This window comes from Macaca mulatta, chromosome 4 (assembly GCF_049350105.2).
Source record: "Macaca mulatta isolate MMU2019108-1 chromosome 4, T2T-MMU8v2.0, whole genome shotgun sequence".
Taxonomy (NCBI): domain Eukaryota; kingdom Metazoa; phylum Chordata; class Mammalia; order Primates; family Cercopithecidae; genus Macaca; species Macaca mulatta.
Window position 1 is genome coordinate 41,512,518 of NC_133409.1, and position 26,309 is coordinate 41,538,826.

General features: G+C 39.1%; 1 protein-coding gene and 2 pseudogenes across 6 annotated transcripts in view; all 3 read right to left on the reverse strand.

The window, feature by feature from the left end:
* MAP7 (microtubule associated protein 7) overlaps window positions 1-26,309 on the reverse strand; it is a 210,021-nt gene that overhangs the window by 65,958 nt on the left and 117,754 nt on the right. For all 6 annotated transcript variants that reach the window (XM_077999448.1, XM_077999446.1, XM_077999445.1 and 3 more), the window contains exons 2-3: window positions 14,455-14,553; window positions 4,532-4,609 (exon numbers count right to left, since the gene is read on the reverse strand). In XM_077999448.1, coding sequence (XP_077855574.1) covers window positions 4,532-4,609; window positions 14,455-14,553 — 177 coding nt within the window. The remainder of the gene's footprint in view (window positions 1-4,531; window positions 4,610-14,454; window positions 14,554-26,309) is intronic.
* Window positions 730-1,593, reverse strand: LOC705472 (ARL14 effector protein pseudogene; annotated as a pseudogene).
* On the reverse strand, window positions 12,606-13,554 carry LOC144340770 (phosphopantothenate--cysteine ligase pseudogene; annotated as a pseudogene).

A 26,309-nucleotide genomic window follows, 5' to 3' on the forward strand; every position in this document is an offset into this window, starting at 1 on the left:
GAATGCACAGCAGAAAGAACAATATTCCCATGGTCAGTGACTTCTACAAATTCATTTATGTTTGATTAAAATTTCACTTCCAGTGTTATCATTTTTCATTGCTTTGCTGCACTTTCATCTTTGTTGGCCAGTTCTTTTGAGTGTTCACTTCTATAAAATGTCAAGTGGATGACAAAGAGACAGCATAACTACGTGCTCTGCTGTAAGTGAACTGAATAACAGATACACAGGGACAAACCACTGGAAGAATCTGAAAGTAGTCAACATGACTGGTCATTAATCATGAAGTATATCTGTTATTTACATAGCGATTTGTAGACTGAAGAACTAGCAGAGAAGTTTGTACTTCATGTAATTACTCAGAGTTATACTGTGCTAACTAAAATTTTAACCTAGATTTTAACAACAGTTTCCTTACCAGTTTCCTTTCCTTCCTGTTAAGGAAACTGGTGTTTAAACTAAATCTGGGTCACTGAAATTTGTGCCCAAGGGAAACATGCAAATAGAGGACTGCCTACACCCTACTTGTTTATATTGATCCAGACAGGCTTAATAGGCTGAAAAATAGCCTATCTGAATTTATATCAAATAGTGAATCTTAAAGCACCCAAGATGAAAAATTAGGGTACACTGAGGTGGTTTAAAAATCTTTGTCATATGACAATCAAGCTTAAAATGTATCTTAGAGTAACAGAATTTTAGAAATAATGACCTTTAAAGGCCCCATAGTTTGGTACCACAGATTATCCAGCATGTTTATTATGAATTATTTCTCCTCCTTCAATTTCAATTTGCTCATACAGCCACTTGTGGTAACAGCGGCATTCAGCTCCACACTTGGTAGAACCACAGGCAGGACAAGCATAGAAACATCCTAAGCAATCTTCATCGAGGCAGTCACAGAGGTCCATCCCACTAAAAATCAGGAGACCTTGGCTATCACAGACCTTACTCTTTGCTGTTATCACTTGTCTGTCTGAACTAGCGGTTGCATTTTTTGTAAGCCTTCTTTTTTCTCTTTTACCAGTTTCTGGAGCAAATCCAGTTTGCCTCCCTGGATTTGTAAATTGTAGTGACCTCAAAGCTTTAGCAGTTCTTCCATCTGACTCAGGTTTCCTTTTCTGGCAGTCTTCAGTATCAACATCCACACTTCCATTGATATCTGTGTGCATTTTGGACAAAGCTTCCAACCAGGTACAAGCTGTCTTCCGAATTTTGCACTCAGAAAAGTGGCATCATCTAAGTCAATTATGTGCAAATTTTTTTTGGCTAATTTTTTGTGTATGTTAAATGGGTCATAACATGACTTCTGTAAATCCTCAAATCTGTCAATGTAAATTTTTACATGATGAAAGCAAATTGCATTGTTCCCAGAAAGTGTCATTCCAGTTCTAAGTTGAAGTAAAAGCATATCATTTGATGACAATTCTTGCAAAGTCTTAAAACCTGTGTGACGAGTATAGTAGGTTTTATGGCATTCATTTGTAGTACGAAGCTGGACTTCAACTGAACATGGATCCATCATTCTTGATTCTAGCAAATTTTCCCTGTTTTATTTTGTCTAGAGATCTAGGTCATGGGCTGATCATCCAAAGTCCTATAATAGACATTTAATAATCAAACACAAGCATTCCCTGGAAAGTCAGAACTTCACGAGAACACCTTAGCTTTAGTTCTCCTCCGCCCAGCTTCGGGCAGGATCCGCGTCCACACAGGACACACTCGACCGCCCGCTTCCCAGCCAGTCCCCACGCTACCACTGGTACTGAAGATTTTTTAGAAATCACCCTCACGTACTCTAAGGCACAGCTGAAATTAGATTTTTAAATGGCTCTTTTACAAATGTATATAATATATGCATGTATATTTGCATATATGCTCATTTCTGTATTTATGAAGATTGAAGGCAGCCTCTCAAGACTTAGTTCCAACTATGATGGTTAAAATGGAAAAAAAATAGGCAAAAAGGCACTGCTCTAAAATGTAAAGAAAATAAAATTAATGCAAAGAAAAAAATTAGAATGGATATATTTTCCTTAAAATTATGACTCTGACAATTGAAAAAATAAATGAGATCGAATTTTAAAAAATTATGATATTTAACATGGCAGGGGTAAGGATAAAGAGAAAAATGCCAGGTGTGGTGACGTGAGTCTGCAGTGCCAGCTACTAAAGAGGCTGAGGATCATTGGAGCCAAGGAGGTCGAGGCTGTAGTGCACTGTGATCACACCTGTGAACAGCTATTGCACTCCAGCCAGGGTAACATAACAAGATCCCATTTCAAAGAGAGAGAGAGAGAAGACAGAAACTATGTATATCACATATTGGCTCACCAAAAAAGTTAAGCTGTAATAGAATAATACAATCATCTAAATATAATATAATATTATATATATAACATATAACCATATAATAATCTGAAAAGCATGTTGGGTCTCTCAGCAAATGCCTTTTTCCCACCTGTTCTTGGATATTGTTCTATAATGCCTGCTTTTCTATACCTTTGAATGGCTCCTTTCATCCTTTAGTTGGGAACTTGGGTGGCACCTCGCAGAGCCAGGCTGGGGTAGGCACTTCTACAGGCTCTCAGTGCCCCTGGCGCATACCCATTCACAGTGGATGCACTGCGCTGTGATGTTAATAGTTGCTATTTGTTCATCTGCCTTCCACTAGACTACACCTAGCTCTAGAGGGTTGGGTGTCAACCTTTATTCATCTTTTTGTCATCTTTTAAATACAATATATGGCACATACAGTGTTTGAATATATAAACTAATGAGTCATGTCCTGTGTTATCAATATGAATTGAAATATAGCATTACATCTTAAGAGAAAATCTAGTCACTCAATATACAAAGGTAGGCAACTTTTAGGGAGAACTGCAAGCTCAAAGCTATAAGTCTTACACCTCTATAGTATAAGTCATTTTTGTTTCACCAGTAGCATATTCATGCTTTCCACAAAAAACTAATGCTTGGTTTTGTAAGATAAAGAAACCCAAATGGAAAGGTGTGAGTTAAGTATGGAAAAGCTAATTCACAATGTGATTTAAATCATAAAGGAATGATCTCCTGACCTATGGAACTCCTTCTATTCAAGCAGATATGAATCCACACTATAACTAAAGAGATCTCCAAGTGTGAGACCTGATGGGATAGAGGGGGAAAAGGACACACGCATGGATTTGAAAACAGAGTGTAAATAGCAGCCACCCTAAAACAGTAGTCAGTTTCTTATTTTTACTCATCTTCTAGTTTCAGCAGCTCTGCCTTCATCCTCTCTCAGTTCTGGTTTGCTTGTCAAAGCAACCTTACTGGAGAGCAATGGGCATATTCACAGGAGGAAGAGCCCTGGTGACCACAGACAGCCTGCTCCCCAAGAACCTACCTGCCTGCAGGGAACCTGTCAGGCCAGGGAGGAAATTCTAGGCACAGAAAAACAGCAGAGTATGTTCACTTCCAGTAAGCCACTGAAATCTGTGCCTAAAAAACCTCAGAAGCAAAATAAATGACCTCATATGGCCATTATGGCAAGGGACAGAAACAAGTCTGAGTTGAAAGAATGTAAACAATAGCAAAAGACTTTTGAAAACCAACTTCCAGTACATTTCACAAATTTGGGCTTTGGAATAAGAATAATAAAGGGATGAGATACAGGGGCTGAGTCCCCAGTTGAAACATTAACTCTTACAAAACGCAGTACAACTTTAAGAAGTTACAGGTCATCTGCTGGGAAAAATTTGATACCCTGTCAGTCTAGTTTTAGAATACCCAGGCACTCTGTACACACACATGCTGACCAGGCATTTAATCTTTTCAAGGTACATCGTTCACGTAATTTCAAGAGAGTAACCTGTTTTAGCAAGTTTACATAAATGGACATCAAAGTAAAGGAGGGGTTGGCACCTGCTTCCTTGCCCAGTATTCTAGAAGACAATGACTGTACAATCTCTAAGTGCTCTAGTCTCAGCTTCCTGCAAAGATAGTCCTGTGATCCAGGTTCCAGTGATTATATGACAAATATTGCAGTTGCTAACCTTTCACAAGGTCCTTAGGTAATAAGAGAAAAATCAGACACCTCAGCACATGCTTTCCTGGCAGCAGCCTGGTAGCATCTGTCTGTAAGTTCAATGGCAGCATAATTTTAACAGAGAAGGCAGTTAAGTGCCCTGGCAGTGTATAATCTCATAACTTTTCATGTAAAAAAGAACCATATGTTTACTGTCCTTGCATTTTCTCGGTAGTAAAATGTAAGCTGTACTATCACTCCACTCGTATATACTTTTCCTCCAGTGCCACATTAAACTGTGATTGATTGCAAAAAAAAAAAAAAAAAAAAAAAAAAAATTACCTGAATCCTCAGGCTAGCATTTATTGTTACTTAAAACTTAGCCCTATGTTTATATTGTATCATCAAATCCTAAATTCTGCTTCATAATCCACCTGCAAAATTCATAAAGGTATGCAAGAGACCGTGGTATTATAGTGACATCCATTCAAATCCGGGCCATGGACACAGGGCCTGGGGTACCTAGCTGTTTCTCCCGTTCCTCACGTCGCTCCCGGGCCAGCCGCTGCCGGTCATCAACACGTAACACAGGCGGAGGGTCTGAAAACGAGATTAAAAAAACATGAGATGAAGAGTGGATTAAAAAAAATGAAAAAGAAAAAATACACATTGATAAATATTCAGTAAATTTGAAGAATAAAATATTGCTACACTTTACAACAATAAGTACATGTGACTAGAGTTACAATGATCCACTCAGTTATTACAAGTTTTCTAAGGACTTCCAAGCATTTTTCCTCTATTTGAAAACATCATGTAAATCATGACATAACTATAGCCTTTTGGCTATTTTCATCAAACAATATAAATGATGTTTTGTGTTCCTAAGCTACCAAACTTCTATTATTTTTACGCTTTAAAAAGTCTGTTCCTTAACGACCAACAGAATCCTTAAGTGGCTTTATATTGAACAAATGTTTGCCAGTTAGAGGTGAAGTGCTCGAGTCCAACAGACATGCATTCAGTTTCTGCCCCGTCACTCGCCAGCCAAGGTACTTACCTACCTCTCTAAGTCTCAAGCTATGAGGTGTACTTTGATTTATTACCTGTAAAATGAGGATCCAATAGAGCCTATTTTGCATTATTATAGTGACTGTTAGTGGAGTGTGTAGTGTGTATGTCCCAGTAAAAAACTGAACATCTACTATGTGCTCCAGGCACTGTTCTGTATACTGAAAAGACAGCAGTCACCAAAAGAGACAAAAACCTGAGACTTGGTGGGATTTATATTCTACTTGGGAAAAAATCTGACAAAGAAGATAAATAAGTACTATACATAGAATGAAAAAGGAGAAAAATACAGAGAATATTAGACTGAGATAAACGTTAAGGAGACAATAAAGAGATGAAGGGGATTATGACATGTCAGGAAAAGGATGTTTAATTTTTCAGATGGAGCCCAAGGAAGGCCTTACTGTGATAATGATGTTCTATAGAAAGTAAGTGCAAAGGCCCTGAGGTTGCAAGTACCTAATGTGTTCCAGAAACAACCGGGCGATCTGAGGGACTGGAACAGAGTGAGATGAGTAAGTGACGGGGCTTATGGTTAAGGTGAGGACTTTGCATTATACTCTGAGTGAGACATGGGTGGAGAAGACGGGTTCTGCAGCAGAGGGCTACGTTTACAGGCTCACTCTGCTGCCATATAAAAACAAAATAATAAAAATGATCATCATGATACTCATGCTTAAAATTAGGTTTATTTTTCTCTTTACTAAGTTGACATTAGAATTGATGTTGACAGGCTGTGCGCGGTGGCTCACGCCTGTAATCCTAGCACTTTGGGAGGCCGAGTGGGTGGATTGCCTGAGCTCAGGAGTTCAAGACCAGCCTGGGCAACATGGTGAAACCCTGTCTCTACTACAAAATACAAAAAATTAACCAGGTGTGGCAGCGTGCACCTATAGTCCCGGCCATTCAGGAGGCTGAGGCAGGAGAATGAGAATGGCTTGAACTTGGGAGGCGGAAGTTACTGGAAACCGAGATTGCGCCATTGCACTCCAGCCTGGGCAACAGAGCAAGACTCCGTCTCCAAAAAGAGAAAAAAGAATTGACGTTGACATTTTTAGAATCTCATGTTAAAAATGGGAATCTACTATAATAATAGAGACAAACTGAGTGCAGTGGCTCACACCTGTAATCCCAGCACTTTGGGAGGCCGAGGCGGGTGGATTACCTGAGGTCAGGAGTTCAAGACCAGCCTGGCCAACATGGCAAAACCCCATCTCTACTAAAAAATACAAAAATTAGCTGGGCATGGTGGCACATGCCTGTAGTCCCAGCTACTCAGGAGGCTGAGGCAGGAAAATCACTTGAACCTGGGAGACGGACGTTGCGTTGAGTTGAAATCACATGTCACTGTGCTCCAGTCTGGGAGACAGAGTGAGACACCATCTCAGAAAAAAAAAAAAAAAAAATTACAGTAGAGACAAATAGTAGTGCTTTGGCAACAAACTTAAAGGTCTGCATCCCAAATGTCTTTTTTTGTTTTTTCCTTTTGAGACAGTCTCGTGTAGTCCAGGCAGGACTGCTGTGGCACAAATCATGGCTCACTGCAGCCTTGACCTCCTGGGTTCAAGTGAATCCTCCCACCTCAGTCTCCTGAGTAGCTGAGACCACAGGTGTGCACCACCATACCTGGCTAATTTTTGTATTTTTTGTAGAGATGGGATTTTGCCATGTTGCCGAGGCTGCCAAATGTCTCTTGAACTTTACAGAATTTTTACATTTAAAGAAAATAAAAACAGTAAAGACATCCCTTAGGAGCCTGCATAAACCAGGCAGTGTGGATGAGGAACAAGACTAGTGGATGGTTTTTAAAAATTGGTTAAATGGATGCCCTCAATAGCCCACTATGATATTTTTCAGATTTCCTAATCATTTATGTACTTCTACATATTTTTTATTTGGGAAAATATGGCTCCTGGCCCTGAAGGTTTAATTTGGAAAAAAGAAAATGGAGGTGGACATGAAGACCCTCTCAGGCAATTTATTAAGGGCTATCCACAGGAAGTTTTTGCTGTCATTTGTTTTTCTGAAAGAAAATGGTGGCCATAGTAAAATGGTATTTTAAAGAAAGAACTCGGGATAAAAGTCAAGATGAAGTTAAAAGAAAGACCTTTAACAATTACTTATCACTTTAATACTCCTTAAATAATATGAGGTTTACCTACTCATGAAAACTTTTTTTTTTTTTTTAAACAGGATCTTGCTCTGTCACCCAGGCTGGAGTGCAGTGGTACGATCATGGCTCACTGCAGCCTCAATCTCCCTGGCTCAAGTCATCCTCTTACCTCAGCCTCCCAAGTAGCTGGGACTACAGGTGTGCACAACCACAATCAGCTAATTTTTTTTTTTTTTTTTTTTTTGAGACGGAGTTTCCTCACTCTTCCTCCCCAGGCTGGAGTGCAATGGCACGATCTCAGCTCACTGCAACCTCTGCCTCCCGGGTTTAAGCTATTCTTCTGCCTCCGCCTCCCAAGTAGCTGGGACTACAGAGGTGTGCCACCACGCCCAGCTAACTTTTGAGATGGAGTTTCCTCGCTCTTGCTGCCCAGGCTGGGGGCGGGATCTCGGCTCACTGCAACCTCTGCCTCCTGGGTTTAAGCGATTCTCCTGCCTCCGCCTCCCAAGTAGCTGAGATTACAGGCATATGCCACCAGGCCCAGCTATTGTATTTTTAGTAGAGATAGGGTTTAACCATGTTGGTCAGGCTGGTCTCAAACTCCTGACCTCTGATGATCCACCAGCCTCCCAAAGTGCTGGGATTGCAAGCGTGAGCCAGCATGCCCGACCTCGGCTAATTAATTTTTTTTTTTTTTTTTTGGTAGAGATGGGCTCTTACTATGTTGCTAAGCCTGGTCTTGAACTCCTGACTTCAAGCAATCCTCTTGCCTCAGCCTCCCACAGTGCTGGGATTACAGGCATAAACCGCCGCACCCAGCCTCATAAAAACTTTTATTTAATTATAAAAGTTGAAAATCAATGTTGTAAAAGTCATATGAGCACATTATGGAAAGTCTGTAAAATAGACAGTTTAATTACTTTTAAAATTCCACTGACAAATTCTGTTAGACAATATTTCAATATGAAGTATGTGACATGTCTAGCTTACTTTTAAGTACATGCCAAATTTCATACAAAATTTTGAAAAGAAGGCTTTAATAACATATGGGACAAATGCTACCCCCGGCAACCCACACCAACCCTGACAGCCCCAAGTCATAGTAATAACTGGTGCTCCTGCAGTAATGAGGCAATGCCCAATTATGCAACGTAATGCTTCCCCCTGCAAAGTGCCTTTTGAATGTATATTCTGAAAACAGTGCAAGAAGTGCTAGTTTTTCCCTGATTTCTATGCTATTGTTTCATATGAAAATTATATTCTTAACATGTAACAAACTGCATCCTGTTTCATAAGATAATATGTAAACAACCAAACTTTTATACAATTAAACGCTGTAAATAAGGCCAATGCTTATGACTGCAGTAGTTCCTGGCTGTCCATCAACATTAGTGCTGAAATAATTACTATCTATCTGGAAATAGATTTGAGGAAGTAAAGAAATGTAACATTTCTGAAGTTCAAGATGCATAGTGGCTGTGATATACTAGATGATTTTGGTTGGTTTGGAAACCTGGCATTAGGAAATACTGAATTGTAGAGTGAAAAAGTTATTCAGTGTAGGTTGTTTCCATCCTTCTGTTCCCATTAATACGAAAGTCTCTTGGGTGCTAGAATGTCATTAACACCTGTGGCAGGTTAAAGATGGCTGTGCATGGGGCTGGGGAGGAACAGAGACTTGTCTGTTTTCTTCCCTGCTGCATTCTCAATGCCTAGGGCTGCATGTGGCAGAAAAGGATATTCAATAAGTATTTGTTGAATGAATGAATGAACAATGAGCAACCTTAGCTAACCCTCAGAGCCTTTAAACTTCTATTAAGATGCACCAATGGGAAAAACTAAGAACAATCTTGTAGCTGATAACGGAGTAAACTATTTAAATGCTAGACATTTAAATTTTAGTTTTAATAACTAAAAACTGATAAAAATTTATCTTTAAAGGTAGGTTTTCAAAAACATACAATTAAATAATTCCAGTAAGTAGTGAATTTCCTATAATTCATTGCCTCCCTTCTCATTTCCACCCCCACATTATTTTTCCCTGAAACAAAAGGTATAGAAAATACTTTAAAATTATGTATAGGTCAGCCAGGCACGGTGACTCACACCTGCAATCCCAGCACTTTGGGAGGCTGAGGCAGACAAATCACTTGAGGTCAGGAGTTCAAGACCAGCCTGGGCAACATGGCGAAACCCTGTCTCTACTAAAAATACAAAAATTAGCCAGGCACGGTGGTGAATGCCTGTTATCTAAACTACTTGGGAGGCTGAGGCAGGAGAATCGCTTGAAGTCGGGAGGCGGAGGTTGCAGTGAGCCGAGATCGCACCACTGTACTCCAGCCTGGGTGACAAGATGAGACTCCGTCTCAAAAGAAAAAAATTATATATAAGTCAGGCACAGTGGCTCACTCCTGTAATCCCAACACTTTGGGAGGCCAAGGCAGGAGGATTGCTTGAGTCCAGCAGCTTGAGACCAACCCAGGCTCATTTGAAAAAGGGAGACCTCATCTCCACCAGAAATAAAAAAAAAATTAGCCAGGAGTGATGGCACATGCTTGAGGTCCCAGCTACTCAGGAGGCTGAGGTGACAGGATCGCTTGAGCCTGGGAGATCCAGGTAACTGTGAGCCCTAATTACACCACTGCACTCCAGCCTGGGCGACAGAGTGAGACCCTGTCTTGAAATAAAATAAAATAATGTATATTCTACATTGTTTCCCAATGGATCTAATATGGTTAGAATAAAATTAAGTTACCAATTCTCACAAGGAAAAAGGCTTTAAGAGGAATAGAACTTAGGCTTAAGTAAGATCGCAGTTGCACTCCACATTCAACCTCCTACCTATGATGGTTCAAGTGTGGGGTGACATCTAACCTGGGGCACTGTTAAGGGTGAAAGGGAGTGCCATTAAAATTCTGTGTTTGATAATATGCATAAACCTGGATTGCTTTACACACATCTGAGAGTATGGTCATGCTACTAAAGAGCTCTCAAAGTTGACAAGGCGTTTACAAGAACTCACTAGGCCTTGACTCATATGTAACAACTACTATTTCTACAGTAAATACTTCTGTATTTCTGTTAGCAATTTGTACTTTATGAAGCACTTTCACATATTATCACTTTATTCTTCCCAATAACACTATGAATTAGCCAAGCATTTATTTATTCAATGAAGAGTTACTATGCCTCTTCTTCAAATGAAAAAACTCAGAGAAATAGATATGACTAATGAAGATAGCAAGGACATGTGTCAGAGCGAGGGCATAAAACCCGATCTCTAATTCAGTCCTGTGCCCATCCATGCACCATGGCAGCTACAGTCATTACAATTGCACAGTGTAGCATCAGAGAAGGGCTGGAAGATTCGAAGTCATGCATGCCTCTATGAGGGCAATTTACTTATAAACAATAAGACAGAATAAAGTTTCAGTGGCTCTTTTAAAGACTTCTGTTGGGGGACAGCAAAGGGATAGGAATTCAGAGGGATTTTTAATGAATTTTGATATCTGCTTTTCTCAGGTCCATGAAAACACGCAGTTTTCTAAGGAAGTCAAACTATTAATCATTTGGAGGCAGCTGGAGTTCTGAAGAACCACCTCCCACTTCTTCAGGAATTAGTAGATGTGGACAGATCTGTGACTTTACAAACTGTCTGATTTGGTCTGGGTTCAAGTATTCACATTTGAGAGCAATGGTCCTTCCAGGATAACGCAGAACATAGTGTGCTCATGGTTCTAAAACACCAAGAGGCACTTCCGTAATGTGCTTTTTTGTTTGTTTGTTTTTTGAGACAGAGTCTCGCTCTGTTGCCCAGGCTAGAGTACAGTGGCGGATCTCGGCTCACTGCAACCTCTGCCTCCTGGCTTTAAGTGATTCTCCTGCCTCAGCTTCCTGAGTGGCTGGGGTTATGGGTGTGTACTACCATGCCCGGCTGATTTTTGTATTTTTATTAGAGATGGGGTTTCACCATGTTGGCCAGGCTGGTCTCGAACTCCTGGCCTCAGGTGATCTACCTGCTTTGGCCTCCCAAATTGCTGGGATTACAGGCGTGAGCCACTGGCGCCTGGCCAGCCATAATGTGCTTTAAATATAAAAGTCACAACTTGAATGTGGAGAAATGTCTTCTAAATCATAGAGATGTTCTGGAGCCTTCTAACGAGTTTAAGTATCAGACAGTAAAAGAGGAAAGGACATTTAGCCAAAACTTACTGGGTTAAAAAGGATTCTCCGAAATCATTCAGTCAGGATGCCCATACCTGGTTAGGATAATACTCAAAATATCCCAAATACATAATGAACTTTTTTTTCCCCAAGTTCTAGAAAATGAAAATCAACAAAATGCTTTAGACAGACATTCCCATGACCTGTATTCCACAAAAATTAAAAGGTATTACTCAAGGCCAGCCCTCCAACACATAACTCATATTATCCTTTGGAGAGACTCAGGAAAATAATGACATGGTGGCTTCTAAATCAAGAGCCTTTTATAGAGCTTGGCTTATCTGTATATACAAGAAAACAGACACAGGGATGCTCAAAAAGACACAATCAGAAGTGAAATGTCTCCCTATTTAACTTGACTTTAGCAATATAAATCAAATGACTGTATATAAGGAGATGGCCAATTAGGGTGGAAGAGGTTTTTCTGGCTTCTGATCTCTATACACTGTGTGCAATCTCTCATCACACTGGTGGTTCTGTGTTAGAATGACTTATTCATGTATTGGTTTATCTATCATACTGTCAACTGGAGGGTAGAGATTATGTCTTTTAGTAATATATTCCTAGTACCTTCATGATGCTAACACTAGATGAATAAATGAGTTATCAGGATATAAAAGTATAAACTGCACAGTAAAAAAAAAAAAAAAAAGTAGAAATTAGAAGCAGTGGTGGATGGGGAGAACCAGAGAAATATAGCACCAACAATTAAGCTATGTTAAATTCTCATTGTATAACAAATGTGATTTTCTTTTATTTTTTTAAAACACATTTATTCATCTTTTTAACCCTCGTGGCTCAGCACAGGGCCTGACACACAGTAGGCACTCAACAAATATTTGACTTCCAAAGCATGACCATTCATGCATCCATAATCCTCTTTTTACAGTATAAAGAAGGCTGATATTCAGGCCCCAATGTGTATCTAAAGTAATATATATTTCCCAATAAGCTCTACTATTTAAAGGTGAGAAACAGTTCTAGTGTTCAATTTCAAAATCAAGAAGACATTCAGGTGAGTGTATCACGTGTTATTAAAAGACAAATACCAAAGCATATTTGCCTGTGCACCACTGCCTCTTCCCTTTCCTTCATTTTCTCTGTCCATATGAAAGCAAAGGCTTTATTATAGTTTTCACCAACTGTAAGAGCCCTGGACAATTTTTGATAATGTAAGGGCTTTTTACTTCAGTTTTTGTCACATATTAAAGCTGTATGTCAAGACTGAAGATTATCCACTATCTTCTCTTCTATCTCTATGTATTTTTCTATTTCTTCCTCTGATAGCTATAACTTGGTTTCTGAGTGTCTGGCTACAATAACCACAAAGGACTGTCATGACTCAAGGATATTAGCCACCACCACTTGATGCTGATAAACCTCCAAAGCCTTCTGAGCTCGATTAATTACAATGGAGGAGTCAGTCTCCAACTTAAAGGAAATTATAAATGCTTTGGGAGCACAATCTTCAATCAAAGGGTAAAGTATTTTTGGCACCATCTTCACTGTTCTCTGCAGTGGGCCCCCAGATGACTGGATGTTGTGCTCAGGCATTTCAGAGACAGGAACATAGAAATCTGACACGACTACACCAGGTAAAACATCGCAGAAGGGCCGGTCACACCTCCAGTGGGACCTTGGTGCCACCTGACGTGACCAACACCACCCGCTGGCCCTGTGCACCCAGCCCAGTCACGAAGCGGGCCATAACCTCAGCACAGCACCGGAGGCCAGGGAAACTCAGCTACGAGGTCTGTTTCCACCATCGGCCCAATAAATGTGCTTTTCATGCTAAAGAACTTCTACCTGCATGGAGACACACTTGAATACGAAAATAAAGGTCCACTAGAATACGCTACATGGGGACAGGGTTCATGTTGTTTGCTCATGCAGTACATCTCTCATGCTTCTTTGGCATAGAAGAACTCAGTAAACATTAGATGGTAGCTGGAAGGTGAGTGGCTAGATGGATGGATAAATGACTCAATGAAAAGGCAGGCTGACTAAGGAAATCTCTGTTTGGTAATTAAAACTCCTCTGAGGCTGCACATCATTTTCCACTAATGGCAGCTTAAGCAATATTTTCAACAATACTTGTTATTGTCTTTCCTCTAAATGACAAAGCAGATTTGTCCATTGTGTTCAAGACCTTTTCCACATGAAAAAAAAAAATTCACAAAACTAAACACAGTAGAATATTCTCTAAAAGGTTAGACTCAGTTATTTCCATCTTTATTCTCACTGATTCACTGTGCTTGAGTGACTTCAGTACTGGATGCAGCATGAAATAGGTTTCCAAGAACCTCCTGAGGTATTTGGTTTGCTTTCCTTTCCTTTGATTGTCTCTTATTATCATACCATACATTCATTCCTTCCACAGGTCACACAATGGTTACTGGATATCTGGAAGCAACCGCAATGTCGGTTCAATTGTTTGTATTATATTTATAGACTGTTAGATTATTTGTATCACTGAATGAAAGAGACTATGAATCAGAGGCTATTACATGAAATTACTGTGTAGGCATACAATCATTGCAAGGAATAGCAAACAAAGCCATAATTCTATACAAGCTTTGCTATGTGTAAAGATTTCTTGAAATAGTTTTTGAAAAAGTCACAAAAGAGATAACGCGATAATGCCTGTTGGACACACAGGTATAAAAAATTGTGTCCTATCATTTGAAACAGAATAGTAAAATTATTACCCCTTTAAACTGCTTGACATTAAATGAGTGCATCCACATACATCATCTCATTGATTGTCAAAATGACTCTGAGAAATAAGCAAGACGTGTGTTTGAATCCACATTTTAAAGAGAGAAAACCAAGGCTTGGCTTTGAGAGGTTCTCTGACTTAATATCATATAAGCCAGTAGGAGTGTGTGTTTGGTGGCAGGACTGAAACTAAACTCTCCTAAATTCTAGTTTTCTGAAAACTAGAATTTAAACAAATTAAACCTTTATAATCGTCAGCATGCCTTTAGGGCATAAAAGATAATCTTTATTTTCCCACAATTAATGCAATGCATCATACCTGGTTTATTTCCTGAGTGGTTGTTATTTTGTCCTGAAATTGCAGAGGCAGGGCGGTTGGAGGCATTTTTCTTATCTTGCACTTTATAGCTGTCGGGTGCTACAGAAATGAGACAAAAGAGAAAAGATACATTTAGTTTCTTAAAATTTCTTCAGAAACATTTACGTATTCGACATTTACTGTTAACCTATGTACCAGGTTCTTAGGCTAGATTAAGGAAATGAAAAGATGAAGTAGTTACAACCCGTGCCCTCAAGGAGTAGGAAGGATATATAAAAAATCAACAACCTCGGCTTGAGTGACCAATCTTATAGAAGTGGCATGTTCAAGGGGCCATGAAGGGCCTTTCCCACAGCTGTACCAGTTTACGCATAAAGCAACCATGTGGAAGGACGACCGCAGTCTAAAGTCTTGGATCTGAGTTCTTACAAAGCACCATTGGCTTAGAATATATTTCAAATGTATTAATTTCTTTCTGCTTTGGTATATTCAACATCATTTAATCTTTCTTTGGGGTTACTGAGTCTCTGCAGTAGCCCCAGGTCCTGACAACAAACATCAACCCTAACTGAATATTATGTAACAGCAGACCATGGAGATTGAAAAGACTTCAACATATGTTCAGTACAAGTCACTTTTCTGAATCGGCCCGATAAACGCTTTTGGGGGTGGGGTGCTCGAGGGAGGCTGTAGTTTGCTTTATTATGCTGAAATTCAAATTAAAAAAAATTCAATTGAACAGGAGTTCTGGTTACTTGAACTCTAATTTATCTATATCTAACTTTTATTGGATCCACTCTAGGTAAACATCAGAGGTCTATCTGCCCACTTCATTATCGTCTGGATGTCGGGAATTCATTTCCACCTCAGAAGACCTTCTGAGTCATACTGACCACGAGACAAATGTAAAATCCATCTTAAAATTTTTCAATGCTCATATGAAATTGATAGGTTAATTTTATTTTATGTTATTTTATTTTCCAGTAAGCCTTTTGGATTAGTAACAATAGGCTAAATTTTGAAAACTAAAAATAATTTCTGAAAATTGTCAGGCTGTTTGGTCTAAGATTACATATTGCTAATTCCTAACTCGTTAGGTTGGATGTATTTCTAAAGTTTTCAGGCCATCTCTCTGCTTTCATATCACTCTTTTTCTTCTGCTATGGTTTAAGAGTCTGTATTTCTTCAAAAACTTCTTTGGTGAACACTGTAACAGCAAAAGACAGAGAGAGACCTGGGTTCAAATATGAGACTTGGTACATAACCAGTTGAGTGGCCAGGAAGTTATTTGGCCTCTCTAAGTAGGTCACATGGGGTAATAATACTGCCTAACTCACAGAACTGTTGAAAGGATTATCTGAGAAGATATGTGTTAAAAATCTACCAAAAGCCTTGGCACATAGGAGGTGTTTAACAAGTATTCAAGGCCCTTTCTCCCAGCTTCTATGCTTTTCTGTGGAGTCCTGGGCATTCCATTCTCATAGCACCCATGCAGGTTTGAGTGTGTTTTGGAGTCAGCAAACCTGGTTCTGCCATTTACCAGATGAATCCTCAGCATGTTGCTTAACATCTCTAAGTCTTAATTTCCCCATCTGTAAAGGGGAAAAACATCTACTTTCAGAGCTGTAAAAATTAAATGAGATAATGTACAGAAAGGTAGATCATTGCCTGGCCCACAGCAAGGCACGACAAATGGTAGAAAGTATTTTTAGCTCTCTTCAGGAAACTGGGCTTCTGGTTCCTCAGGGATTTGAGAGAAAGCAAACCCATGTTAACTTGGTGACGGGGTCCTGGGGGCAAGTGACTAATGTGGCAGAAAAGTCTGGGTCAGCAGCTGGCTCCAGAAGTTTTCAGCTCAGCCACAGTCATACCTCCTGGGGCTCTTAGGTAGGGTGAACTTATTGATATAATTTTTAGAGTATGGCCTGGTTTGGGAAGAGGAAATTCGTCTTTCTGTTTCAGGGTTTGGGGGAGATGACAGTTTTCTAAGATTTGATGCCTTTCATTATATTAAGTAAATCTGAGCCTTAAAAAAAAAACCCTCAATAACATTGGGAAAATAAAACAGGGAGTTTTTTGTTTTTTAAACAAAGTGCAGGGGATTTCACTACTTAAGAACACAATGACAAGAGGAATTTATTCATTTTCTGATTTCCAAAATTTAAAAACCTGAAAATCCTCATTAACGAGAAGATAGGATTGTATATACCCTTATAAAGGTTCTCATGAAAAAAAATTAAAATGATTCAGGTGACTTTCCAGTATTATTCATTTGAATCTCTCTTCTTTCATTTAAAAAAAAAGAAAGAAAATTAAGCCATATACTATGATGCTCAGTAAGTCTTTGCTAGCCTTATGTAATCTTTATTGACCATCCTGCTAGCTTGAAAGCTGTATCCCATTAGTGTCACATGTGAGTGTTGAGGTAAAGACAAGAGGAAGGATACAGACAAGCACCCTGGTGGTCTGGGACTCTCTTTCCGACATACTCCGCAACAAAATATAGAGGCATCAGACATTTGGAGCCTTCATCTGGTGAAAATTCTGTAGCTCCAGTAAGTGCTGCAATGTGTACTGTGCAATCCACATCCTCTACCACTCACTGATTCATTCCAACATCTTCCCATAAAGGCCTTGGTGTTCTCACGGCTTTGTTTCTACTTCTGGCTGTATGATCCAATACAGTCTTCTCTCAACTGCTAAAAATAATTGGTCCAACAAATGACCTGTCAATTTAGTCAAAATACTTGCTCTGAGACACTTCTGACTATAACCTTTGCACCATCCTGTTTAAATCTCACTGAATAATATGGGGACTTGACATCCACAAGGATAATGTATTTCAGTCACTCTTTAATAAAATCTGCAATGTGGGCTGTGATACAGCAAAAGCTTAAACTCAGTTTCCAGCTCTGTATAGTCCCTTATCCATGGGGGACTACTAGGTTCCCAAGACCCCCCGTGGATGCCTGAATTTGTGGGTAGTACTGAACCCTATATACGCTATGTTTTTTGGATCTACAGAGACAGTTCCTATGTGATTTACAGGTGGGCAGCAACTACAGTGTGCATCCACTGGACAAAGGAATGATTCACATCTCAGGCTGGACAGAGCGGAAGGGCACGAGATTTCATCACACTACTCAGAAGAGCATAAAATTTATGAATTTTTTTTTCTGAAATTTTCCATTTAATATTTTTGGACTACAACTGACCGTAACTGAAACCTCAAAAAACAAAATCATGGATAAGGAGGAACTACTGCATACATGCTTTTCTGCTACAGTCTTTAATTGGACTTTGTGGGCATACAGCCCCTCTGCGGACATATACTTGTGGGGACACAGCTTTGGGGGAGTGACCTAGAACACAGAACTAGAGGTTGAACCACATGAAATAGCCTTTTATGTAGTGAAAAATGGTTAAAATTTAACAACTTTTAATGTTTCAATCTAATAGTTTAAATAAATCTGTATAGAAAAGAGTTACCATATCAGGCCTGAGATCGCTGTTCTTATTATTTTGTATATATTTATATATATTTATTCTTTAAATTTATTTATTCGAATATACCTGCCAGGAGTATTGTAACACTCGAATCATAGGTATGAAGTGCTTTATCCAACGTGATTTATAAAATTTGCATTAGAACAAGAAGGAAATAAAGCAACAGCATCACTCCTAATGACTTTCCTGATTATTCCATGTAATAGAGAATTTCTCCTCAGTTTAAAATCCTCATAATTATAAGTGAAGTTGGGTAGCAGTGGTCAAAGCTCAAGGGAGTTAGCATCAGGCAAACCTGGATTTCATTTCCAGGTTTGTTTGTAACACTCTAATCATAGGTATGAAGTGTTTTATTCAATGTGATTTATAAAATTTGCATTAGAACAAGAAGGAAATAAAGCAACAGCATCACTCCTAATGACTTTCCTGATTATTCCACATAATAGAGAATTTCTCCTTAGGTTAAATTCCTCACAATTACAAGTGAAGTTGGGTAGCAATGATCAAAGTTCATGGGAGTTAGCATCAGACAAACCTGGATTTCATTTCCCACACTACCTCAGTTTTCTTCCTATTTGTATTTATTCAAACAGTACACTACTCTATGGGACATCTTGAGCTCGATGCTGGAAGAAATATTAGGTGCGTAATTATCTCCTTCTACCACTTCTTTTTCCTTTTCTTGTCCTATGTTTCTAGGTTACACTGTATTCTGGAACTTCCAATTCCTCCAACACTATCTCCTTTCTTCAAAAATCATGTCCCATTATGTCCTGAAATACTATCTGTACATCAATCACTGTCGAGTATGCATTTATAAATATGTGCTCTCAACAAAGTTCCCGTCGTCAACGTCTAGGGAATATCTGCTCATGTATTTCTGCTATCACTTGAACGTCCTCACAAAAAAGCCAATCCCCTAATGTCAGTCTCTTTGTCACTATCAACAGAACCACCAGGCTCAGAAATGTTAAGTCATTTTAATTAAGTAATTTTTTCAACATTTAAAAATACCCCCATAGACCAGACACTGTGCTACACAGTGAGAATACAAAGGTCATATGACATGGCATCTGCTTTCAAGATGCTTACCATCCTTTGGAGGAGAGACAGTGGGCACATACATGAAATTGCAACAATGGATCGATTCAATTTTCTAAAAAATCCATAAACCCACAGAGGTTTAATAACCAAACAAATGATATAGATAGTGTTACAAGAATTCGGAGTGGGAGAAGGAGCCACAAGGGACAGTAGTCCCTGGGCAAAGAGCTTGCAGACCAGAAAGCATCCAGATAAGTGAAGAGTAATGTGAAGAAATTCCCTTACCAGGGTGGAGCATGAGCAAAACTACCACGGCAAAGGGACAGGAGAGATAATTGGTACTGTCTAGTCAGAACAGCAGGTTTAGGAAGGGAGGCAGTCGAAGATATGACAAGAGAAACAGGCTAAGGTCAATGTCTCTTTGAATTCTGAGAGTGTGGACTTTTTCGTGAAGGCAATGGAAAGTCACTGAAGTATATACCACATGGAACTTCCAGCTGTGAACTACTTTAGCTTCAGTGGATTCTGTGTAAATGAACAGTGAAGTCTAACAAGTCTGCTGGAAATGAACTTAAAAAGGATCTCATCTTAAAGAAAACAATAAAAGGAAATCGACTAAAAACAGACATCCTAAGAACTCTGCCTTCTATATAGTTTAGTAACTAGTCAGGTTCTTCCACTTACCCATATCACATACCAAGAGATAACTATTTGACCATTACATGGTAAAAAGTGACATGAATGAATATGGTGAAACTTAGGGCTGTCCTTGAAGAAACAAGAAGTAGGGGAAGAGTAGAGTCAGTGTGGTCACCCTAGAAGAAGCCAAGGACAGCTCATGTAGCACCATATAGGGACCCTCCACCAGAAATGGAAATCCAGCCACAAACTCCTGGGAGGACGAGTGGCCAGCAGGCCAGATAAGGAAATGGGCCTGTTGGGAAATAGGTGGGGCATATTTTTGAAGGTCATTTTGCAGGGAGGTGAAGAAGATAAAATATGGGAAACTGATTGGTGCTATTAATCTTTTGTAGACCATCACTTAATGGGGAAGCAGCTGCTTCATGGGGCATGCCTACAGGTATTGTGTCATGGCAATTTAAGTAACTGTAAATGTCAAAAATAGTGCAGAGTCTCATTTGCTCTTCTATACACAATAAACCCATTTCATGGTATGGTGCAACATCTAACCACATTTAATCTGACATTTTGAAACAGAAATAACAACAATGAACCATTTATTCACTCTATTGCTCAATTCTTGTTGCCAAAACATATGCAACTAAATAGGACCGTCTGATAATGATACATATTTGAGTTATACACAGCACTCTCCCTATTCTGCTGACAGAAACAATTCAATTAAGATCTTTTTCTTGCATTTCACATATCTATACAGAACACAAAGTTAAGATTTGGTGGCTATGGTAGACTTCATTAGAGCATGGTAAGAGTGTGGAGGCTTCACAGTTTGGAGTAGCTCATTCAGCAATGACAGTGACTGAAAGTCACTTTCTGAGTTCTCCATCTCTTCATAAGGGAAGAAACCTTAAGATGTATGACCATGATAGAAAATGATATTAAACCAAAAGGAAATACATTTGTTCAATAAAGAGAGTACAAACCCAACAAAAGACACTGACTTTATAAGTACAGTCTGACAGGGTGTATAGTTATATGACACATGGGGACAGAATCTACCACAGGTATCTCTCCTTATTTCTGTAACTGACACTAAGACATGAAGAATGGAACAGAGACATGTAGGTCTTTGTTAATAATTCATATTGAACCACTTCCAAAGAGAAGTTGAGGCAGTTGGATTGAACTGTCAAGGTCTATACATGAGATGATAAAAAATACTGACATAGGCTGGGCGTAGTGGCTCACACCTATAATCCCAGCACTTTGGGAGGCTGAGGTGGGCAGCTCACCTGAGGTCAGGAGTTTGAGACCAGCCTGGCCAATATGGTGAAACCTCGTCTCTACTAAATACACAACAATTAGCCAGACATGGTGGTGCACGCCTGTAATTAATCCCAGCTACTAGGGAGGCTGAGGCAGGAGAATCGCTTGAACCTGGGAAGTGGAGATTGCAGTGATCTGAGATTGCGCCACTGCACTACACCCTGGGTGACAGAGAGAGACTCCGTCTCAAAAAATAGAAATAAAAAATAAACAAATAGTGATGCAATCAACTTTCTCTGAAATAAAAAAAACCAAACATGTGATAGGGAGGATATTAATATCATATATAAAACAGCAAAAGAAAATTCTATCAAAATAGGTTACCAAAATATTCCTAAGGGATAGGACTGGGCCATTTTCCTCCAAGGAGCTGATGTCTAGTCATAGTCATCATATTCTGAGCTTAAACAGTCTCCAAATAAATGGAACATCGGCATTCAGTCGTTGATATCTGGCCAGGTACAGATCTATGGTAATTTTCCGCTTGACCAGAACAACCTGAGGGCAGGGGCCATGCCCTTCAGCCTTACAATCTCCAGAATAACATGAGATATATTTTCTCTTCTGATGTGAAGTAGATGTGACCTTGAGCTGACAACTCTTTTTGTCACCCTTTCTCTACAATCTTAGCAGTCATCAAAAAATAAGACAATGTATTCTTTTTCTTTTTACTAATCATCTTATCATTAATACTTTTTTAATATTTTTTCTTTCTGGACTTTTGCCACAGTGTTCCAGAAGGCACACATCCATTCCTCTCTTGCATCCTTCATCAAGCATTTGTTCAGTGTCACATATGTGCTGGGCAGTGTGCTAAACACTTCACATCAGAAGAGAAAAAAAATCTCATGTTATTCTAGGATGACTTCAACATTATATTAGGCAAGACTCAAAATCAAATGGATGTTTTGACCCCGCTTCATAGAAAGGAGCGACCAGTCTCACCTACAGTGAGAATCTCAGGAATTAGAGTGACACTCTACAAACACAACAGAATACAGGTCGAGCATCACTAATCCGAAAACCTGAAATCTGAAACCCTTCCATTTCCAAACATTTCAGATAAGGGACACTCAAGCTGTCATTGCTTATACCACATGAAGGAAAGAAAGCATGTGAATATTACAGCCTCTACTGATAACATCAGGCAAGCATCTCAACTTTGGGAAATTTGTAAACCCCAACCCTTTCCCAAAGCAATTAATAAATTTATTTTGATAATCTGTTTCTTATGTAGCCAAAGAATTATCCACCCTAGCTAAACACGAGGAAAAGGATATTTCAGAAAAGCACATGTTCATACATCTTGTGGGAACTGGGGGGAATCACCTACTAAGCTCTTTCATTTACCACTAAAAGCAGCTCCTCAATGCACATCACAAATGCTTTCTGAAATATTGTGCTGACAGGAATAAACATTACACACTTTAAATTCAACCAAAAAGGCTTTTATCTAAAAAATAAGTAAATAAATAAAACAAAAACCTTCCTTCAGCCAGATGGCAACACTAAAAATAGAATAGAAAATGATGTATTTTCCCCTTGCATTAATATAAATCAGATTAAAAGGCAAGTCTTTTCATCTCTGCTGGTGACTTACCACCAATCACAATGCTAGCTACTCTACAAGCATTATCCCTGCCCCACAACATGAATAATGTTTACGACTAAGCAAAGCACAGGGCAAAGTACACAAAAGGAGGGCAAAGTCTAACCATATTAAAGTTTTCCAGTCACATGGAGAAATGGTAAATCAGAGATTGTAGCTACCCATCTATATTTTAACAGCTGGAAACGGAGTTTATCAAATTAGACCCAATTCAATTAAAATCAATGTGTAATTAGAAGAAACTATTTAAATAATGTGGAAAAGAAAAATAATTAGAACTCAACTTTATTACACTTTGCTTAATTAAAATAACGAACTGAAAAGAGGGTGTTTTTACTTTAATAGGATAATGACTTACTTTAAGAAAAACTAAAATGGCTAATGCCAGTATTTTACAAAATGATTACTATTGGCCATAAAATAGAAAAGCTTTCATACTTACAAAGTACAGTTATCTAAGCAGAAAATGTACAATACTTAAAAATAGTTGTAAACAGGGGACTCAGTTTTAAATATCAGTTTTGTAAATAAATTTGCATGTAATTTTAATCCTATGAGTATTAGTCAACTGAGTTCAATCAGTGAAATAAATACACATATACACTGCTGTCAAATATCAAAAATTAATCATTTCTCCTCTGTAGAAAATATTAAAATATTTTAAATTTCTTATGTAAACTTTGTTTTTTTTTTTTTTTTTTTTTTTGAGACGGAGACTCGCTCTGTCGCCCAGACTGGAGTGCAGTGGCGCGATCTCGGCTCACTGCAAGCTCCGCCTCCCGGGTTCACGCCATTCTCCTGCCTCAGCCTCCGGAGTAGCTGGGACTACAGGCGCCCGCCACCACGCCCGGCTAATTTCTTTTTGTATTTTTAGTAGAGACGGGGTTTCACCGTGTTAGCCAGGATGGTCTCGATCTCCTGACCTCGTGATCCGCCCGCCTCGGCCTCCCAAAGTGCTGGGATTACAGGCTTGAGCCACCGCGCCCGGCCAAACTTTGTAAAATTTAATAGGAATGATATGGTAGGTTCTGAACGCTTATTCCAACTCATTTCACGTAACCACTGAATATTTAACTGAAAGCTTGTCTAAAATTATGGGCCAGCTCATTCTCCCCATGTTGTCCTATGCTACAGTCATTTCTGTATCTGTGACTGTGTTCTTTTTTCCTCACTAGAACACCAGCCTCACCATCTTTGCAACTATTTACATCTAATCTCTTTTTCTTTCTTAGAGCAGTTTTAGGCTTACAGCACAATTGAGCAGAAAGTACAGAGTTTCATATGCTGTTGCAGCCCCGCCCCCATGCCTATCCCACCATCAACATCCCACACCAGAGTGGTCCATTGGTTACCATTGATGAGCTGACACCAACACACCATCATCACCCAAGGTCCATAGTTTACATGAGGGGCCACTCTTGGCGATGCACTTTCTACTGGTTTTCGTAAGTGTATAATGACGTGTATACACCATGTAGTAACATGTAGAATTCAATCCATTTCCAGTCCAACTCAATCCATCATAGTCCAACTCAAGTCCCTTTCCCGTGAAATCTTTTTAAGCTATTCCTACCACCATCACATTTCTTTCTCTGACTTATACTGCACTCCCATGCAATCTGTCCCACGGTATTTAGCATTTGATTTCATTCTATCTTGTATCATTTTCAGAATGTATGCTTCCAAAATTTCTAAAAACTGAGTCCCATGAGAGGCAAAACAAAAAATGTGCTCTACAGTAAAATAAAACAAAACCAAAACACAATGAGGAATACTTGATGTAACATTTCTCTCTTGGAAATGCATACTGCAAGTTTGCATAGGGAAGGGGCTATACCATTCCATTCCATGCTGGTTACCCAATAAATATCAACTCTTTGATGCTTTATTTATTTATTTATTTTTTGAGACGGAGTCTTGCTATGTTACCCAGGCTAGAGTGCAGTGGTGTGATCTTGATTTACTGTAGCCTCTGCCTCCTGAGTTCAAGCGATTCTCCCACCTCAGCCTCCTGAGTACCTGGGACTACAGGCACGTGCCACCATGCCTGACTACTTTTTGAATTTTTAGTAGAGACGGGGTTTCACCATGTTGGTCAGTCAGGCTGGTCTTGAACTCCTGACCCCAGGTGATCCTTGACCTCAGACTCCCAAAGTGATGGAATTACAGGCATGAGCCACTATGCCCCGCCTTGATGGTTCTTTTCTAACAGAACCCTGATTGGCCACTGGACACAGATCTGGCCACAACATTGAAGACTGAAGTTGTTAGGTGTGGTTTGTGGGAATGATCCTTAAGGCACAGCAGACTCTGGTGTGTGAACCTGTTTGCTCTTCACCCCTCCTTTTCTTCCTGCTTTGAATGCCGATATGATGCTTAAGGCAGAGCATCTATCTGGAAACCACGAGGCTATCAGGAGGGAAAGGCCAAGGGAACAGAGACTCAGGCCCTGACATCGTTAAGTTGCTGGTCTAGTACCAGCAACTCTTCACTTCTATGTTCCCAATAGGTTAGAGAAAACAAAATCCCCCATTTGTTAAAATCATTAAGAAATTCTGTAATCATAAATTAAAAAAAAAAAAAATCCCCAAACTGATACAGAGATCCTTCTGGCTACAGAATAAAGTCCACGCATCTTAGCCTTCCAAATGTCTTACTTCTTATTCAGTAACTCTTTTATTTGGCCCATTGTGAATCCCACGTAGTCTAATCCGTCCAAAAGTCAGAAAGCCAAGCAGTCCTGGTTCATTATATTAAAGCAGAGCAGTTTTAGATTTGAAAATAGTGGGAGGAGCAATATCAGGAGGAAAAAGGAGTGAAACATGCCACATCAAGTTTTAATAACATTTGTAATAGAAATCAGTTCCATAGGAATTCAAACACCTTAGAAGCCAGTGGAATCCTAAAAAGAATGTGAAGGGTTCCCCGATCAAACGCGCTAACCTCAAATAGCTCCTGATAATTCCTGAGCCACAATTCTTCTCAAATACTTAGTATTCTAAGGTCCTATATGAAGTGCAACTCACAGGTTGGTTACACAAGGGTTAAATTCCCTTCTCTATCAACTGTTCTACAAAGAAACCTTTAATACACAATAGGTATCAATGGCACATTTGCTTATAAAAAGAAAGTAAATTTATCTATTGATTTAGCCTAATTTTACTTTTATTTGTTAGCTTTTCTATACTACAGAAAGAACATGAAAATAACATCTAAAAGGCCCATAATTCTATGACCCAGATAGCCTATTTATTCTTTTTATCTTAGAAAGGAAGTGTTCTTTATTTATTTAACAGATAGGGTCTCACTATGTTGCTCAGCCTGGTCTCAAACTTCTGGCCTCAAGTAATCCTCCAACCTCAGCCTCCTCAGTGGCTAGGCTTATAAGTGTGAACCACTGTGCCTGGCTTTAAGAAAGAAATGTCTATTACATAGTTAGGAAATTCAAAAAAGTATAAAAAGCTATAAAGTGAAAGGCAAAAGCCTTTTCCCTCTTCCTTTCTGAAAAAAAAAAATTCTATGTATAAATAGATATATTTGCTTTCCATTTATTCAGAACAATTTACTCTTCTGCCCCTTTCTTTTCTCATTTAGTAACCTATTTTAGCCTGCTTTTCAAGTTCTTCCTTTAATTGCAACTAATTTCATCACTTTCAATATGCGGCTATAGGAATTAGATATTCTAGATTCATCTTCTCATAAGTGTTCTATTAAATCTTCACTGATG